At 37.6% G+C, this 16772-nt stretch overlaps 2 protein-coding genes across 4 annotated transcripts in view; one reads left to right on the top strand and one right to left on the bottom strand.

Annotated features, from left to right (window-relative positions):
• The window catches only part of nin (ninein), a 36995-nt gene extending 25965 nt beyond the window's left edge, over window positions 1–11030 (bottom strand). For all 3 annotated transcript variants that reach the window (XM_015394227.1, XM_015394228.1, XM_015394229.1), the window contains exons 1-7: window positions 10778–11030; window positions 7678–7890; window positions 5069–5159; window positions 3245–3417; window positions 936–981; window positions 678–853; window positions 419–565 (exon numbers count right to left, since the gene is read on the bottom strand). In XM_015394227.1, the coding sequence (XP_015249713.1) occupies window positions 419–565; window positions 678–853; window positions 936–981; window positions 3245–3417; window positions 5069–5159; window positions 7678–7869 (825 nt within the window). In that variant the 5' untranslated portion in view covers window positions 7870–7890; window positions 10778–11030. The remainder of the gene's footprint in view (window positions 1–418; window positions 566–677; window positions 854–935; window positions 982–3244; window positions 3418–5068; window positions 5160–7677; window positions 7891–10777) is intronic.
• abhd12b (abhydrolase domain containing 12B) overlaps window positions 10865–16772 on the top strand; it is an 11514-nt gene continuing 5606 nt past the window's right edge. Inside the window, exons 1-2 of the mRNA XM_015394206.1 lie at window positions 10865–11021; window positions 11605–11679. Of these exons, the coding sequence (XP_015249692.1) occupies window positions 10865–11021; window positions 11605–11679 (232 nt within the window). The remainder of the gene's footprint in view (window positions 11022–11604; window positions 11680–16772) is intronic.

Below are 16772 nucleotides of genomic sequence, written 5' to 3'. Positions count from 1 at the left end.
TTATCTGACGCATGCAGATACACACCAGGAACCTGGAAACTTAAAAAATACTGAATTACAAAAAACATTTAAAAAACAAACATGTTTCATTGATATATATACAAAAATGAATATTAGGAACTATATTTATCAAACATTATACTGGGCAAGGAAAAATAGTTTCTGGGCAAATGAAATGTGAAAGTCACATTTACTGAGCAGGCAAGAGAAAAATGGAAAAATAATTGTTTTTAATTATTTAATGTAGGGAGTGAATACAAATATAAAAGGTTTTTATTTGCGAAAAAAAAAGCTGCAAAATAAGGATATTTTTTCTCCCTCGTAATTATGCAATACTTTGTGTGTATACCATAAATTACATGAAATGTTTGGCAGCGGTGTGAAACAGTTTGTTGCTAATAAAACCCTTGTAGCCCACCTGAGTAGAGTGATGCCGTTTGAGTTGCCTATATGGAGTGGAAGCGGAGGGCGTTAGCGGTTTGTTGTTGTTCACGACTCTGGAGAAAAAATCCTGTACGTTCATCTCTCCATCATCAGTCAGACTGAGGCGGACATCACTGTTCACCTAGAAAAATAAAAGCTGTTGTTTAAAAATAACTCTCTTTTTGTTTTCAATTTTCTATTCATTCTCAGAAGCTGAAGGATTGGCATTGAACTTCCTTCCCTTTCAGACTGACCTCCAGGCCCAGATGTTCACACAGAGCCAGCAGTTCAGAGTGAGCAGCACAGCCGTCCCAGTCCATCTCCAGCTCCTCGCAAGCTCCACGCAGTCGCTCCTCCACGCGGGCCGACAGAGGCTCGCTGGTTCCCCGGGGCGTGCTTGGCTCATCGGGGTTCCAAAGATGCATTTGACCTTTTTGAAGAAAACCAAATCCACTGCTGACAAACTTTATCGCTTAGAAGAAAACTTTCAGAAATTACCGACTCCCACGTACCCTCAGCCTCGTACTCCTCTGAGCTGCTTTCGTTGGGATTCCAGCGCTGCAGGAGGAAATAAAACACAAAAGTTAATATATAAGAACGAATGCTGGAAATAACAGTGTGGTGATTTCTCACAGTCCACTGCTTTCAGGGGCCGATTAAAGCGGTTGAGCAGGTGGGACCTATGATCTGAAAACTAGTCCCAGAGTGGCCTTCCTTTGTCTGCAGAGGCAGCCCAGACGGAGCAGAGAGCAGATGGGATTCTGGGGGCAGCATTTTGATACATGGAGTGGAGGCATCCAGGGGGTGTGGGGGGTGCAGCATTGTTCCTACACCCTCCTCCTCCAAAAAACACCGGGTCTCTGAGGCACAGCCCCCCCCTGACCCAGCCCCATCTGCTGGCCCCCATAAGCAAAGAGCATAAATACCAGGACACACTTCCATTCAGAGTTAGTCTACAAGCTGCAGGCATCTGGGGGGGGAGGAGTCAGACAGAGATGAGGATATTAACATCCATCCACGCTCAGGAACAATTGGCTAGCTTTGCAGCGTGAAGAAAAATAGTTTTTAACCAGGAGACGGGAAAAAAGTGCAGCGCAGTTAGCCTTAAATATTTTAAAATATGCACTTTTCACATAACAAAAGCAGTGAGTCGAAACCCTCAAACGAACAAATGCCTCTCAGGGATCACATTAAAAGAGAAGTTTAATTTATTATGGAATAAATAAATAAAAAAGTAAGCATCTGGCTCATTCCTATCCCCTTTAGATCCAGAAACTAAATGTGTTGAGCCGATGTTAAGATACTAGTGTATTAAATTACCTGCTGACCCCACTGGAAAAACGATCTAGAAATAAGGAAACATTTCAATTAAGTGTATTTACTCTTAATTTAAGTAGGTAAAGTAGGTAGTTTGCCAATAGAATGAGTATTTTTACTCTTAAAATAAGATAATTAGATAATATGTACTTGAAATAAGACAATGCAATTGTGTTTTCTAATTTTAAGTGTAAATTGTCTTATTCCATTGGCAAAATGTCTCTTACCTCCTGAATCCGAGAACAAATGCACTTATTTTAAGAAAAATTACTTATCTAGATTTCCTTTTTTTTCCTCCAGTGCCCCTAGTCTGAAAACATTTTTACACACTTTTACACAACTCCAAAAAATCTTCCATTTCAAACTCTATATTTTTCAATTTTCCATATTTTAACCAGCAATTTTATATATTTTTTTAATGTTAACAATAAATCTTTATCTGATTTTACTACCATCTTGACAAACAGGTTCATTTTCGAATCTCTATTAAATAAGTTGAGGAAATTATAACATATTTCACTTAAACTGTAGATTTAAATAACAGTTCAACAGGAAAAGAACAAAAGAAAATAAGAAAAGGAGCAGTTTGGTGTTTAAACTGGTCCCAGTAAAAGATCTTTTATTTCAAATGATTTTTTTCCACATCTTCTAACCCAAAAGGGAACCAAAAATAAAGCAAGCTGTAAGTTCAACACAGTTTTAATGTTTTAATCAAAGAAAGGGTCATAATCCAAATATAAAGTAATGTAAAAAGATCTGATTTGTATATTTTAGTTAAATTAGTGTAAAAACTAAATTCCGGAACCTGATTCGTCTCATTATGCTTATCCACAACTTGGAAAATAACTAAAGTAAATTACTGATCTTTTACAAAATGCAATAAAAAATATGCTTTCAAAGAGTCACCTTTAAGTATTTCTCAACATTTCAACTGTCAGCTAAAGTAGGAATTTTAGCTTTAATAAAAGCTATGTAACTGTTGTACTTTGGAAATGAAATCACAGAAACAGGGAGGAGATGCTGCAGATCTGCAGGTTTCTCATGTCCCTTAAAAGGGAAAAAACAACTTTTCATCAAATGTCTCACAGAAAAGGTTAACCCAAACATCCAAAGGTCATGGCGGCCATTCTTAAAGTGCTCGGGATTTTACCATCCCGTAACTCTTAGGAGGTAATGTGGAAGCAAAGCTCCAGCCATGGTGTCAGAAATCAGAGACGTGGCACCAACCTTGGTTACGTGTTGATAATCCAAGGCTTTTTGAACAGGAATTAATGTTCCTGTTATTTACAGAGAGCACAGAGTTGTGCAATCGACCGTGTCCCGTAAATCCAGCCCTGGAGCATCCACGTTACATTTTAAGGCCCGCTCTGAATGGCCCTAAGCTGATTAACTAAGAATACTGCCTAAATGCCAGGCTGAGGATGCCGTGTTAAAAAAATACACGCAAGGACAGGAGGTGATAAGAATGGCATCCAACACATTACGATGCAGAAAAACTCTTTACCTCACGCTTCCTGGGAACCGCCGAGTCATAGTTGTCCTCCAAATCCTCCTCGGCGGCTGCGTTGATGTTGGTAACTTCAGACAGGTTCTGAGGCGGCTCCAGTAACTCTGGAGTGGAGCGGCGGCCGTAACGTTTGCTGCCTTTCACAAACTTCGGTTGGATCTCAGGAGACTCTGTAGGAAAACGATGACAAAAAGTAAAAACTTATCCCCTATTTGCTTCTTATAATGTCACTCAAAAAACTGATATGCTGAAAGTACATACGCACAAATCTAAAAATGTAAAGTACTTCTTTAGGAAACCAGTTTATTTGATGCATAATGCATCCAAAATAGTAAGAATTATCGGTGATGATGCATTTAATAAATAGGAAAAAGCTTTTCTGCTTATAAAAGCTGATTAAAAGCTGTTGTCTGATTTATTTTAAGCATCTTTAGTTCAAGTCCAGACATGAAGACTAAGAATAACCTCTGTGACTAATATGCACTCAACATCTCCAGCAGCCACTTCTCTAAAGCTGACAACTTCTCTAAATTCGCTGACCAAACAAAGCTTGCTATCACGTTACAGATCAAGAGTGTTTAAGGCGTTTTTTTCCAGGAAATTCACCTGATATGTAAATATTATTCTTTCCACTGACATGTTAACTAAAACAACTACTTTTACCTTTACCATCCCGTCTATCAAGATCAACCATCAGAGCATTTAATCTATGGAAGAAAAACAGTCTAGTTGGAATCTGCCTTTTTTTAACACTGAATTTTAAACACTGAGTTTTTTTAACACCGAATTTTAAACACTGAATTATTTTAACACCGAATTTTAAACACTGAATTATTTTAACACCGAATTTTAAACACTGAATTATTTTAACACCGAATTTTAAAATGAATTTTTTTAACACCGAATTTTAAACATTGAATTATTTTAACACCGAATTTTAAACACTGAGTTTTTTTAACACCGAATTTTAAACACTGAGTTTTTTTAACACCGAATTTTAAACACTGAGTTTTTTAAACACCGAATTTTAAACACTGAGTTTTTTTAACACCCAATTATAAACACTGAGTTTTTTTAACAACGAATTTTAAACACTGAATTTTTTAGACATTGAATTCCTTACATTCAATTTTTATCTGGTAAAAATTCACCCGAAAAAAATTCAGCTGCAAAAATTCAGCCATAAATGTGTTGACCTTTTGGTGAACTCAAGCGAAAGCAATCTACACTCGATAGAGTCTAGCAGCTTCAAGCTAATTAAATTAGCTCATTTGGTCACATCGGCTGGGCTCAGCGCTGTTCGTCAGTTAGCTACTAACAGACAGCTATTAGAGTTTTTCCTCTTATCAGACTGGGTGAAACAACTGAGCCAATCACAGCTAGTACGGCACCCCTGTCTGCCAAGGCTCTTGGTTTGATCCAGAAGAAGCGGCCGGCGGCAAACCGGCCGCTGGCCGAAATGAAGAAGAAAAAAAGTTTTTTTGCAGCTGAATTTTTACCGGATAAAAATTGAGTGTAAGGAATTCAATGTCTAAAAAAATTCTGTGTTTAAAATTCGGTGTTAAAAATAAGGCAGAATCCAATGACACTGTTTTTCTTCCATATTAATCTATTTTGGACTAAAATGGCAGGTTCCTGTTTGTGTAATATGAAGACGTATCAGAGTGACAGTCGTGACGCAGAAACACAACAGTCAGCTAGTTTGCCGCAGAGTCAGCATGGGGGCTCCAGCTCACCTTCTACACTAGGATGACTTTGTGAAAAGCAACGCTTTCTTCCATATTCAATATTTAACTTGACTGTTATTCATCCAGACGTTACCTGGCTCTGACACGGGTTCCTCCTCAGCTTGGGGCTCAATGGTTGATGACAAAACCAGGATGAGTGCATGCTTGAACTGGTCAAAATTAACCTAAATTAAAACAAACAAAAAAATGTTGGATAAAACTTTTTTTTAAAACCTACAACTTGCATTTTATTCCCCCAAAATGACAAATATACTCCAACAAAAACACAGCTGGAAGTTTTCAAAGTCACAAAGTTTTTAAAAAGTAAACTAAAGATCTTAGAGGTGGTGGGATCAGCTCATCCCAATCAGCTCTGGTGTTTTTCCACAAACTGATGATGCAGCAGAACACAAGAAAGCTTTGCTGCAGATGGAACTGGATTAACAAACAAACGACCAAAAATCAAAATGGCCTGGGGTGGATAAGGAAGTTCTGAAATACCTGAAGTTATGAATGCATTGAGGCTTACATCGATTGGCTTTTGATTAAAAAGAAAACTGCATCTAAAGTTAGGGTTTGTTTATTTTTATAGAAAAGTCTGGCTTGTCGTTCTTGGTGCAGAATTCCAGCAATATCTCGCATCTTTCTCAAAGAAAGTTTTACCAAATTCCTTAAGCTGACTGTAATTTTCGGCTTGATAGCGGGTGTCCCTGGCTGTCCGGGGCTTGGATCGGGAGCAAAGGAGGTCATACTTCAACAATCAGCAGCTGCCAACCCTGAATATGCTGATTTTCTTTGTGCCTTGGAGGCCGACGGCTGGCGCCTTTAGAAATCCTTTATCTTCTTTCTCTCTTTTTGACGTTATTGTTGAGCGCCATGATGGTGCAATCAGTTCACTGGCCTCTAGTCTAGCGTTTCCCCTGCCTACACATAAACCCGCACATGCAAGACAATAAGCACCCGTCTGCAACACGCTTATACACAAACAAAACCTCAGGCAAGTGTGGAGAGAAGCATTTTGGAAAAAAACAAAAAACAACATCTATGGAGAACAAACTGAATTATCAGTCAACATCACACGTAAACAGTTTTAATATTTGATTCATGCTTTTGTTTTAGATATTCACATGAAGAAAGAAATCCTGCGAGTAATGATTAACTAGACTGGTTGTCTTGGTGATAGACGCACTGAATGAGAGCCAATGAGAGGGAGATTTTCTCAACAAGAGGGCAAACAAAGCAGTAACATGTATACAGACAAGGAGCTGGGCTGTAGCAGAGCAGCCAATAATACTAAGAGGTTTTCCTCTGGAAAGCTAAAGAAATGAACACAATTAGAGGATGTGCTTCATGCTAATTCAGGGTTTATACATCAATGAGTAACTCTGATTTGATGCTTTTTAATGCTCTTAGAAATAATCTTAATCAACAAGTTCCCATGACTATATATATATATATATATATATATATATATATATATATATATATATATACGGCAAAATCCTTGGTCATCTTCACCATGGACAGGCAGCAGCCATGTCCCGCGTTCCTCGTTTTCCCGCAACTTTGGTTCAAATTTGCATTTTCCCTTTCCCAACTTTAGCCTTTTCTCCGCCTCAAGCTTCTTTTCCCGAAGCATTTCAATGCCACGATTATCAAATTTCATGAATTTTAATGCCAATTAAGGCCTTAATTTATAAAAAAAAATTATTTAATGACTTTTAATGATTTTTAATGACCCACAGAAACCCTGTAATTTGTAAAACTACAAGGTAGGAAGCGGCTCTGATTCTGACAGCGAGTCCGAGGATGATCACCCATCCCCGGGAAAACGCAGACGTATCAGTGACCCATCAGAAAATAGTATAACATTTGTTGAAGCACTGCCCACACATCAGCCGGTCCACATCCACCCAAAAGCCAAACCAGAGCCTTTAGTCCACTATGATCCCACACAGGTCGGAGTGGATGTGTCGGATCAATGATTAGAAAGGATTCTGTAAAAGCTCCAGTGGCCTGTGGCTGTAATTTATGATATCAGCTATAAATGAATTGGTTTTGTTCAGGAGCAGTTTGAAGGTCACTTTTTCACGCAGAGATTTTATCCTTGAACTGGTAAAACAGTTGCAGGCAAACCGCAGGTTTCCAGCTTCTCCGTCGCTGAAGAGCAGCTTTAGTGAGGCGCAGAGAACAGCTGAAGGTGCTTCAACGCTGCACAAAAAACGCTCTTATTACATTTGTCATAAATGTGTAAAGGTGGTCTGTGGGAAATGTTTGGGGGGAATCAATCAATTTCTGTAAATAAAATTGTAATTTAAAACTTTGAACCTGTGTATTAAAGAGTCTTACTCTACAGATTTATTTTTAATACAAATTTAGAACGTAAATAATAATAGCGTACAATACAGCCTTTGAAAAATATATATTAGACCTGATTTAAGGTTTACGTATCCACAATGGGTTTATATTGCACACTAGAGCCATCTCAGTTGATGACATCATCACTCCTCATGCGTTCCGTTGGGGAAAATGTCAGCGGTCTAATTGGCGGCCAGTGGGAGTTCTAGTGGGATCAGAATTCAGCGAGTCCTGGAGCTAAACAGCATTTCTGAAAGATCCAGGAAGATCTTTCTCAAAGACTTTGTAGGGCGTTTCAAGACTTTCAAGGCCCTTCGCTTTGCTGAAGGAGATAATAAATCTCACCCTGGCAGTGAAGTTGTCTTGGTCCTGGAGAAGCTGATGGAGAAGGATAGGCGTTGCATCGTCCAGGTTCAGAGATTGACAGAGATCAGAGAGCTCCTCCGGACTCAGAGAGCCGCAGCCGCTTGAGTCAAAGCTGTAGAAAACCTCCTTCAGGCGCTCCTCAGAGTTGTCCTGCTCTTGGCCGTCATCCATCCCACAGGACAGCAGCCTGCCCTGAACGATAAAGACGCACAAGTTCACAGTCAGCTGCAAAATAAATGAAAGTTTACAGATCAGTCATATGAAGCAGCCTTACTAACAGGGTGGGAGCGTCAATTTCAACAACGCTGGGGGAGCCGCTCAGCAACCGAGCTTCTGACAAACTCCTCCAGCGTCATGCCAGGCGGAGGCTTTGGCTAATCCAATTACAGCAAGGAGACTATCAGGTAAATGTTGCTCAAGAACTGAGCTTTAAACACACACTTCTTCAGATGCAGTGGAAGAGATGCTTTTATTGGATCCGATTACGGTGGTTACACAATCAGAATCATTTAAAACAAGCTGAAGGAAAGAAAAGAAAGCAGAGAAATGTAACCTTGTAGAGTCTGAAGGATTGAAGCGTCGTCTGAGCTGCGACACGGATCCTTCAGGAACAAATGTTTGATCTGATCCAAGGGGACTGATAACAGAGCAGTAAAATGATCAAATGTTTACAACAAAGTACAGGAAGAGAGGTTACTCAGGGTCACTGTCCCAACATTGACTGGTTCACACCATGAATTACAAACCAACAGATCCAGTTCTTCAGTTTCGTTTATGATGCTTCGTTTGGTTTTATTGAAAAAGAGGATAGCGTGGTTGAACTTGGCATTCAACTGAGAGCGTCCATTTCTCTAAAGTAGTGAAAACTTTGTTTTGAAATAAAAAAAAAAGAAACTACAGATCCCAGATGGTTGATAAAACAGAGAATGGATTATCAGGAACAGAAGGGAAAACAAAACTTGAACTCAGAGTCATGTGAGCAACCTGGAGCCTCAGGCAGAAAATGAGAAACAGCAGCAAGATGCGGGAGTTTTTTTCTCATCCTACCTACAGTTAGGTGTGTGCTGTTTTTTTTACTTTAAAAGTCATCTTAACGGGACGCCTGAGAGAAGACCCGTCCCACTAATGCTGCATACTGCTGGTCAGCTGGCTGTAATCAACCCACTAGATCTTCCATTGGCTTGCAAGAAAAATCTTATTTGGTTGTTTAGAAGAATCTCCTAATATGAAACAAACACAATCCGAGCTCAGCTACCTCAGCAAATATTCTGAGTAATTAAAGCAGGCTCCTATCAGAAAAGTTAGCGCTCCCCACGCTCAGATTGAGCATTTTTGCATTGTGCATGTGCCGTCTGACCCCTTCTGCTTCTCCAGCTGCTCTCAGAGATCATCAAGCACTCAGGCAGGCCAGGTGTCCCCCACACTCCAGACTCGGGGACCGCCTTTCAACCCAAACAATAGCTGCCTCCTAACAAAAATCAATCAGGGCCCTACATCTGGACTTTTATTGAGCATAGAGCTCATTTTAGCAAATCCCTCTAAAGAAAGTGAGTGATGAGTAAACTGGAGGGATCTAAAAATGTATTTTCATCTACAGCTGGTTCTCTTTGCTTTCATCAGTCTCTCCTGTTGGACTTTCACCTCCGCTACATCAGAGCTGCTTAGGAGACGACAGCTGCTGCGACCCAAAGATCACCCACTCCAACTTATAACAATGCGGTTAATCCCTGCACGCCATCCCAGCATTCATAGGTGACTGCATTCATTATCTCCAGCAGATGTTAGTCAGGAAAGTGCTCTTCTCTTTTAAATTAGCAGCCTGTTGATACGTCAGGACATTGCTGTAATCATGACAATCATTTATCATTCTGTTAAAATCTGGATTATACAAGGGAATAAATATAAAGAAAGAAAATAAGAAAGAAAAGTTTGGAACACAGAGCATCTAGATAAACTTCTATATACACAAAATTTCCCAATTTGAGAATAGCTCCCACAACATCGTGGATATTTCATTACACAGGCGAAAAGAAATACACTCTTTGTATGTTTCCATGTACTGAACATAAGCACACTGATGAAGTAATGAGGGATTATTTCACAAACCCAAAATCTAGAGTAGCTTTTTCTTTCTGTTTTAAAAAGGCTACAAACAAACAAAGACAGAAAAACTTGACTTTTGTTTAAAAAACTGAAATAATGTGAAGATTTTCACATTCTGATTAAAATCTAAATGTTTTTTTGTCCATAATCATTAATCCAAAGATGAAAAAGTATAAATTTTTCTCTAATCAAAGGTAATCTTTGATTGGAAGAACAAATATTAACAGTTTAACAAAACTAACTAAATAAATGAACTCTTGATTGAGCATTAATCTGTGGGTTCACTGCCAGTAACTCAATAAACTAAACACTGAAGAGTTGGAAAATAAGTTAAAGAAAATTAACATTGTGTGGTGCAGATTAACAAGAAAATAACAATAAATATGCATTTTTTCCCTAACAAAATCATCCAACCAGGACCTGCAGCACACATTTTAAACATTAAAAAAATATACTTTATATTTCTTCCATCTTCTACCCAGCTTTAAGTTTGCAGCTCAGAAATTGACTGATAATTTCTTGCACTAAGCACAGCTATAAAAGTTATTAATTTAAGAAAAATCTCACCTAATACCTTATTATGAATTTCCTAAATTCAGCAGAAATGTTCAAAGCAAAATAAAGGATGATCTAATGTTTATGGATCAACAGGGACCAATAAGAAGAGTTTTCCATCTAAACACAGTTAGGAAGATACCAACTAATGTTTATTTATTTTCAATAAACCTCATTGCTTAGCTTTATAGGTGTAGATTTTTATTCATTATTAACAAACTTTAAAAGTTGGAGACACATGAATATTTGGCGTTTAACAGCCTAACCGTATAGAGCAATGATGGGCTAAGCTAACAGCTAATTTCACAGTTTAAAGGAAACATTTAGCAAACTTCATCTTCAAGAAAGAGAAATAACATTTCAACTAAAGCTTTAATTTTGTTAGTTTGAGCAATAATGAATAAATAAATGAAAAACTTACCGAAGCCCCCAAACTCGGCTAACAGTTGTCTGCTTCTCAGATCCAAATCTTTGTGGTAAAATGTCAATAAAATAAAAAGTTTAGAGGATGTCTGGCTGCTGGCAGCGCCGCCGGGTTTATCCTGGTAGGGAGGCTTTCCTCTCAGGCCCAGAGTATGAGCTGAACGGCTTCTTCTTCCTGAGGAAAAACTACAGCCTGCTGAGGAAAAAAATCTCTTTCCCTGCTTCCTTGAGTCACTCTGGATGTTCAATCCCTCCAGAGGTTTGTAGCGGATTTTGAAAAGCGGCTGATAGAGGAAGGGGCGGGGCTACTGAGAGCAGCGGCCTGACTGGTTCCTTTCTCCCCCTAGTGGACAGAAGGAGAACTGCTCTGCACTGTCTTCTAAAGTATGGAAGCAAATCGTTACCATATTTCAAATGAAAAAGCATTTTCAGAAATGCTTTTTCATTTTAAGAATGTGGCTGCATTGTTTGACTCATAAATGAAATTAGTAATCAATAACCCTGTTTGCACTTCAATTCTCGTCTTTAACAATGCTCATCTTTTTACTAAATTAAAATAAAAAAGAAGACATTTGTTTTATTTTTCAAAATGTACCCCAGCAAATACATACCAAAATTAAATCTGAAATGTAAAATTTGAAAATGAAAAAGCATTTTCAGAATTACTTTTTCATTTTTAAGAATGTGGCTCCATTATTTGACTCATAAATGAAATTAGTAATCAGTCATCCTATTTGCATTTGCAAATATCCTATCTGCACATTTTATGCATAATCAAAGAGAAAACACAGCGGACATTGCTTTTTCGTTTTCGTGGTCTGCCAGCAAAGTACTCGAAACAGAAAAAGCATTCTGAGCGGCAGGCGCAGCAGAGTGACGTCAGCAGCCGCTCTTCCTCAGGTCCTTGCTGACCAGGCTACCCATCTTTTTCAGTGGGGGGCGCTGTGCACATTTGCATACATTTTTCATACATTAACAATTACTTGACAACAAAAACACTGTGGTTAATTATGCACATCAATATACTAACATTAAAGATGATAAGTACAGAATTCCTGCTCTTTTCAGAACTAGATGTTTTTATATAGGGTAAAGAGAAAATGTAAGTCATCTCGGATTCTTCGGTTAATCATAGATAAATAACTATTTTAATTTAATTTTTGTAGATATTAGTACTTGTAATTATCAATTTTATGCAGATTGGTTATTGATAAAAGTAGGTAAGTAATGACAATGGAAAACTTTATCCACTATAACTTATAACTAGGAAGCAAGGATGTTTAAATATGTGTCTATTTGTTATCAAAGGGTGGAGGAAAGTATAGTTAGTATTTATTTGGAAAATATGGATGTTGTGGTTGTTAATTATCCTGTTGGATTAGTATAGATTGACACTAAGGTTCTGGTGTCGATCCATTTTCGGCCACCCCTCGGTGTACATTGGATATTGCCTGGAAACCCTTATAAAAATTTTCTGGCTAAGGACCCCCAAACTGATGGCGAGATGGAGCAGGGACCCCATAATTATATATATTTTATGAAATTGTTTTATATCAAACTGGTCCTATAGTCACTCTTACAGATGGAGTAATGTAACTAAAGTAATTTCTTCCTGGGATTATTAAAGTATTTCTGATTCCTGGTTGATGGGACAGGTGTTGTGAATGAAACGGTGCCCAGCTTGAAAGAGCTCCTGTGTGTCGCTGAATGTGTGCATTGATGACTGAAAGACATCTTCTGCCTCCATTTATCCAGTGTGTTGAATTCATGTTAATGCGTAATCATAGACATTTCAATTAGTGGAAAAAATTGCAGGGTTCAATATTAAAAAAAAGTCTAATCAACCAAAACTTTTGCGACCCCTATGCAATACCCCCCTGTTGATGACCTCTGTTCTAAAGCTTTTACTATGTTTCTATCTCAAAGGGTCTCTTTGTACGGAAAAACACACAACCGTAGCGAACTTCTGTGAGAAAAAGGTTGAAAACTCAGGGACGCCTCAAAGAAACTCTTCATAGGATAGGTCATGTGGCCTACTGATAATCCAATGGGTGCTAAACAAAACAGAAAGCCAACAAGAAATCTTAAACATTGTATTTTACTTATTATACCTGATCTTACATTTGAAAAGTGAGATTTAAAATATCTTTTTACACTAAGTTTGTTTCTGATAGAAATGAGTCAGACATCTCTGAGATGTTGATTTTCCTTTACATAGTATTAAAAAAACTTAAAAAAATATCTGAAACATTTTTAATCAGTTGAATAAAACTTTATTCAAGTTGCAGCAATCAAACCCTTTTTTTTAATAGCAGGCCGGCTTATTTGTGTGCTACCAGTTATATTTCGAGTAATAACCTTGGGAAATGAGCTCTTTTTTTTAAGTTAGAAGGCCTCTTTGCCATCACCCTTATCTTTTGCTACCTCGCTAGATTATGCATGAGATTAAAGTTAGGACTTGGACTGAGCTATTTCAACACATGTAATAGTCCTCTTTCTATCACATCCAGGCAAAATACAAGCAAACACCTGATTACCAGAGATGGCAAAGTACTCACTTTCCGTACTTGAGTAAAAGTACAGATACTTGTGTTAAAAAAATACTCTGGTAAAAGTGGAAGTACTGATTAAACTTCTTTACTCAAGTAAAAGTAACAAAGTACAGGCTTGTAAATTTACTTAAAGTATAAAAATAAAAGTAGAAACCACTTTTTTCATGCCGTTGCCTACATTTTAAATGGATGTCTGCCAATAGGACTAGATCTCCGTTGTGTTCATTTTCAATCATCTCGTCGTCCATGCTACTATGCTAACGCCACCGCCACCAAGCTGCAATGATTTGCCGCCAATGAATACCGCCGAATCTGTCGATTCATCTTGTAGTGGTGCGTCAAATGCAACGTAGATTCCCATCCAATTAGATTGAATTTGGTATTGATGACGTGAAAAATAATAACGGTAACTCCATTGAAATGATTCAAAACTAAAGTAACGAGCCAATTTTTTAAAATGTAAGGAGTAGAAAGTACAGATATTTGTGTAAAAATGTAAGGAGTAGAAGTAAAAAGTCAACATAAAAATAAGTAGTAAAATAAAGTAAAAATATCAGAAAAATCTACTTGAGTACAGTAACGAAGTATTTGTACTTCGTTACTTCCCATCTCTGCTGATTACATAAATCTCCTATGCTTATGAATAAAGGTGGACCTCACTATCTGTCTTAGATATTCATCACCAGGTGGCACCACTTTTGCTTTTAGATCTTTCTTAATTCTTTGAGTGATGATAAGCATCAATATCCTGTTGGCCCTGGCTGAGAATCTGCTCTCAAATCCCACTGAAACTTTGAAATAAGGCAATATGGATCTATATTTTATAACAGTTAAATATCAAACTCTGAATGTTGAAGCTTACATAGGGGTGTTACTGAACAACTTTGGTGAGCCAGTGTGAACAGCAGCATTAGTTTCCTGTTCTTACATGACAGCTGGTTTAGACCAAATCCATAGTGTGTTTTGGGATTTTTTTTAATTCCCCTGGTCTAAATAAGTGTTTTTCTAAATCCACGTAGTCTGCGTATCATCTGGAAGCAGTCTTAGTGTTGTTAGATTCCACTTTTTCACTATCCTGCTGCTTAGTCTGAACAATGACAAAAAACAAAACAAAACCCATATAACCAATTTGCTTTAGGGCAAAATTTGATCTGTTTGTGTAACCTTGATTTGTTGTTTGGGGTCATCTGGCATAGCTTTTATCACTTGGAAAGGGACCATCAAGAGGGCCACAACTGAAGTATGTTTAGCATTAAATGATTAACTTATAATCATTGCTATAATTAGAATAAAGCATCACTCAACATAAAAATCCCTAAACAATTGTAAGCAAAAGCACATAAAAAAAGCTATCAAATGATAAAACTGGAGCTTAAAACAATGATAAAATATATGATGAGCACAATTGAAGCCATGAAGACAATTATAAATAAAAAATGATTGCAAGCTTATTGGCTGCAATGTTTCTCTTCCACATAACTATATTTACACACAACCTCAATCTCCCTATTATTGATCTTTTTTTATATTTGAAAGGTGACCTAGGGTGCATTGTAAGGCTCCTTTCAAATAAAAGTATTATTATTATTATTATTATTATTATTATTATTATTATTATTATTATTATTATTATTAGTATAAAGAGGCATTTGTACAGAGAACTGCAGTTCCTCTGTGGTGGAGGTTTGAGGAAATTAAAAAACTGAAATTTGAGCTCGGAATAACTTACGCTGAAGCTGCAAAAAGGATCCCATCTCAGTTAGAAAAAACCAAACCAACAGTTCAACACACGGCAAATCCAAAACCTCTGGAGAAAAGTCCAAAAATTGAAGAAGACTCACTGATTGTTAAAAAGAAAGATTTTGTTCTATTCATGGTGGAAGAGATCAATTGTAGTGCACAGACGTAATAATAGTGAAAGCTGCAGAAAATATCTGGAAGTTTAAGACTTAAACGGTTGGAAGCATGATGGGAAAACCGATAGGAGCGTCAGAAACTGGCAGAATTACAATGAATTCAAGATAAATAAAAATGATGAGGGATAAGGTGATTTAGTATTTATTATGTTGGGTTAAGTTAAAAATTTTTTTTTGGAGTGAATCATTTCCTGTTTCCTTGCTGTACTCCATATCAGTTGGTGGCGGTAATGCACTTCTCACAAGTTTGCCAACAGCCATAAAACCTCATAAGAAGAAGAAAAACTCCAGTTCCCACAATGCTTTGCTCTGCGTTTGCTGGTCATTGACCTTATAATCTCCTCTGGTTGGACTGGTTATGTATGTAGGATGAACAATGCATCACTTTCTTTAGCAGACGGAACCTGTTCTTTACGTCTGTCTCCCTTTTTGAAACATAAACAAGCAGCAGCAGCAGAAGGGAGATGAACATTGACCTCCAGTCCCTATATTTCCCAACACTCCTGCTGGTTTCTCTGCTGCTCCACCCAAACTGAACCAGGAAGCAGATCTGGAGCCTAAAGAGAATTAGGGAAAATCACTTTGCCTGTGGCAAATATGAAGAAAGTTCTGTTATTTCTGCTGACTGCTTATCTTTCAGTGCCTGTGCTTCTCTCTCTGTTCCCCTGGATACTGAGCAATGCCATATTTTCTCACCAATGTAAGTACTGTAGCTCCAGTGTTTGCTGTTTATAACAAGCTTAGCTACTCTATGGTGGAACAGTTTATATCAACTGTAAATTATTAATCAAAATAACAGTATTTTTGTTGACATTTGTAAAATTTAGTTGAGTTACTTGTGCAAATTGGGAAATCTTAATTGCATTTACAATGAAAAGTATTTAATTGTGCAAGTTGCATAAATATAGTTAAAACTAAAGATTTTCCTAATGATTTAACTTTCACATCTTACTTATCTGTAGTCCCAACTTATCCTGATGCTTTTAAACAAATTCCAGTTCATCCAGATGCTGGATGAACTGGAATTTGATCTGCAATCAGATCAGATTCCACGTGTGTGTTATTTAATCTAAGCGTAGAGTCAACCGTTCTGTTTATTTGTGATCATCAGTGATCAAACAGCAGCATGGAGATGGATACATTGTGGGGTGACATTGTGTAGAAGCATGCAGGTGGTGTTTTCAGGCTCAATCCATCTTCTGAAAAGTGCATCTGAGAAAGTGAAATCCTACCAAAACTTTACCTTTCACCTAAATGGGGAAGGCCAGATAAGGGTGTCAGCAACCAGAGGAAACCAAGAGAACTATTGCAACTCTGAAGGAATTACAGAGATTCATAGCTTTAATTAGGACATTATTTTGGCAGTAAAATCCTGGAAATCTTGGTTTTATAGAGAAATGATGACATCACTGAAAAAATTTTGAAAGGCTTTTGTACATTCACCGGCCACTTTATTAGGTACCCCATGCTAGTAACGGGTTGGACCCCCTTTTGCCTTCAGAACTGCCTCAATTCTTCGCGGCAT

This window comes from Cyprinodon variegatus, unplaced genomic scaffold, assembly GCF_000732505.1.
Source record: "Cyprinodon variegatus isolate N-32 unplaced genomic scaffold, C_variegatus-1.0 Scaffold678, whole genome shotgun sequence".
NCBI classification, from domain to species: Eukaryota; Metazoa; Chordata; class Actinopteri; order Cyprinodontiformes; family Cyprinodontidae; genus Cyprinodon; species Cyprinodon variegatus.
Note: the sequence above shows the minus strand (reverse complement) of the source record. Positions and strands in the feature narration are given on the sequence as shown.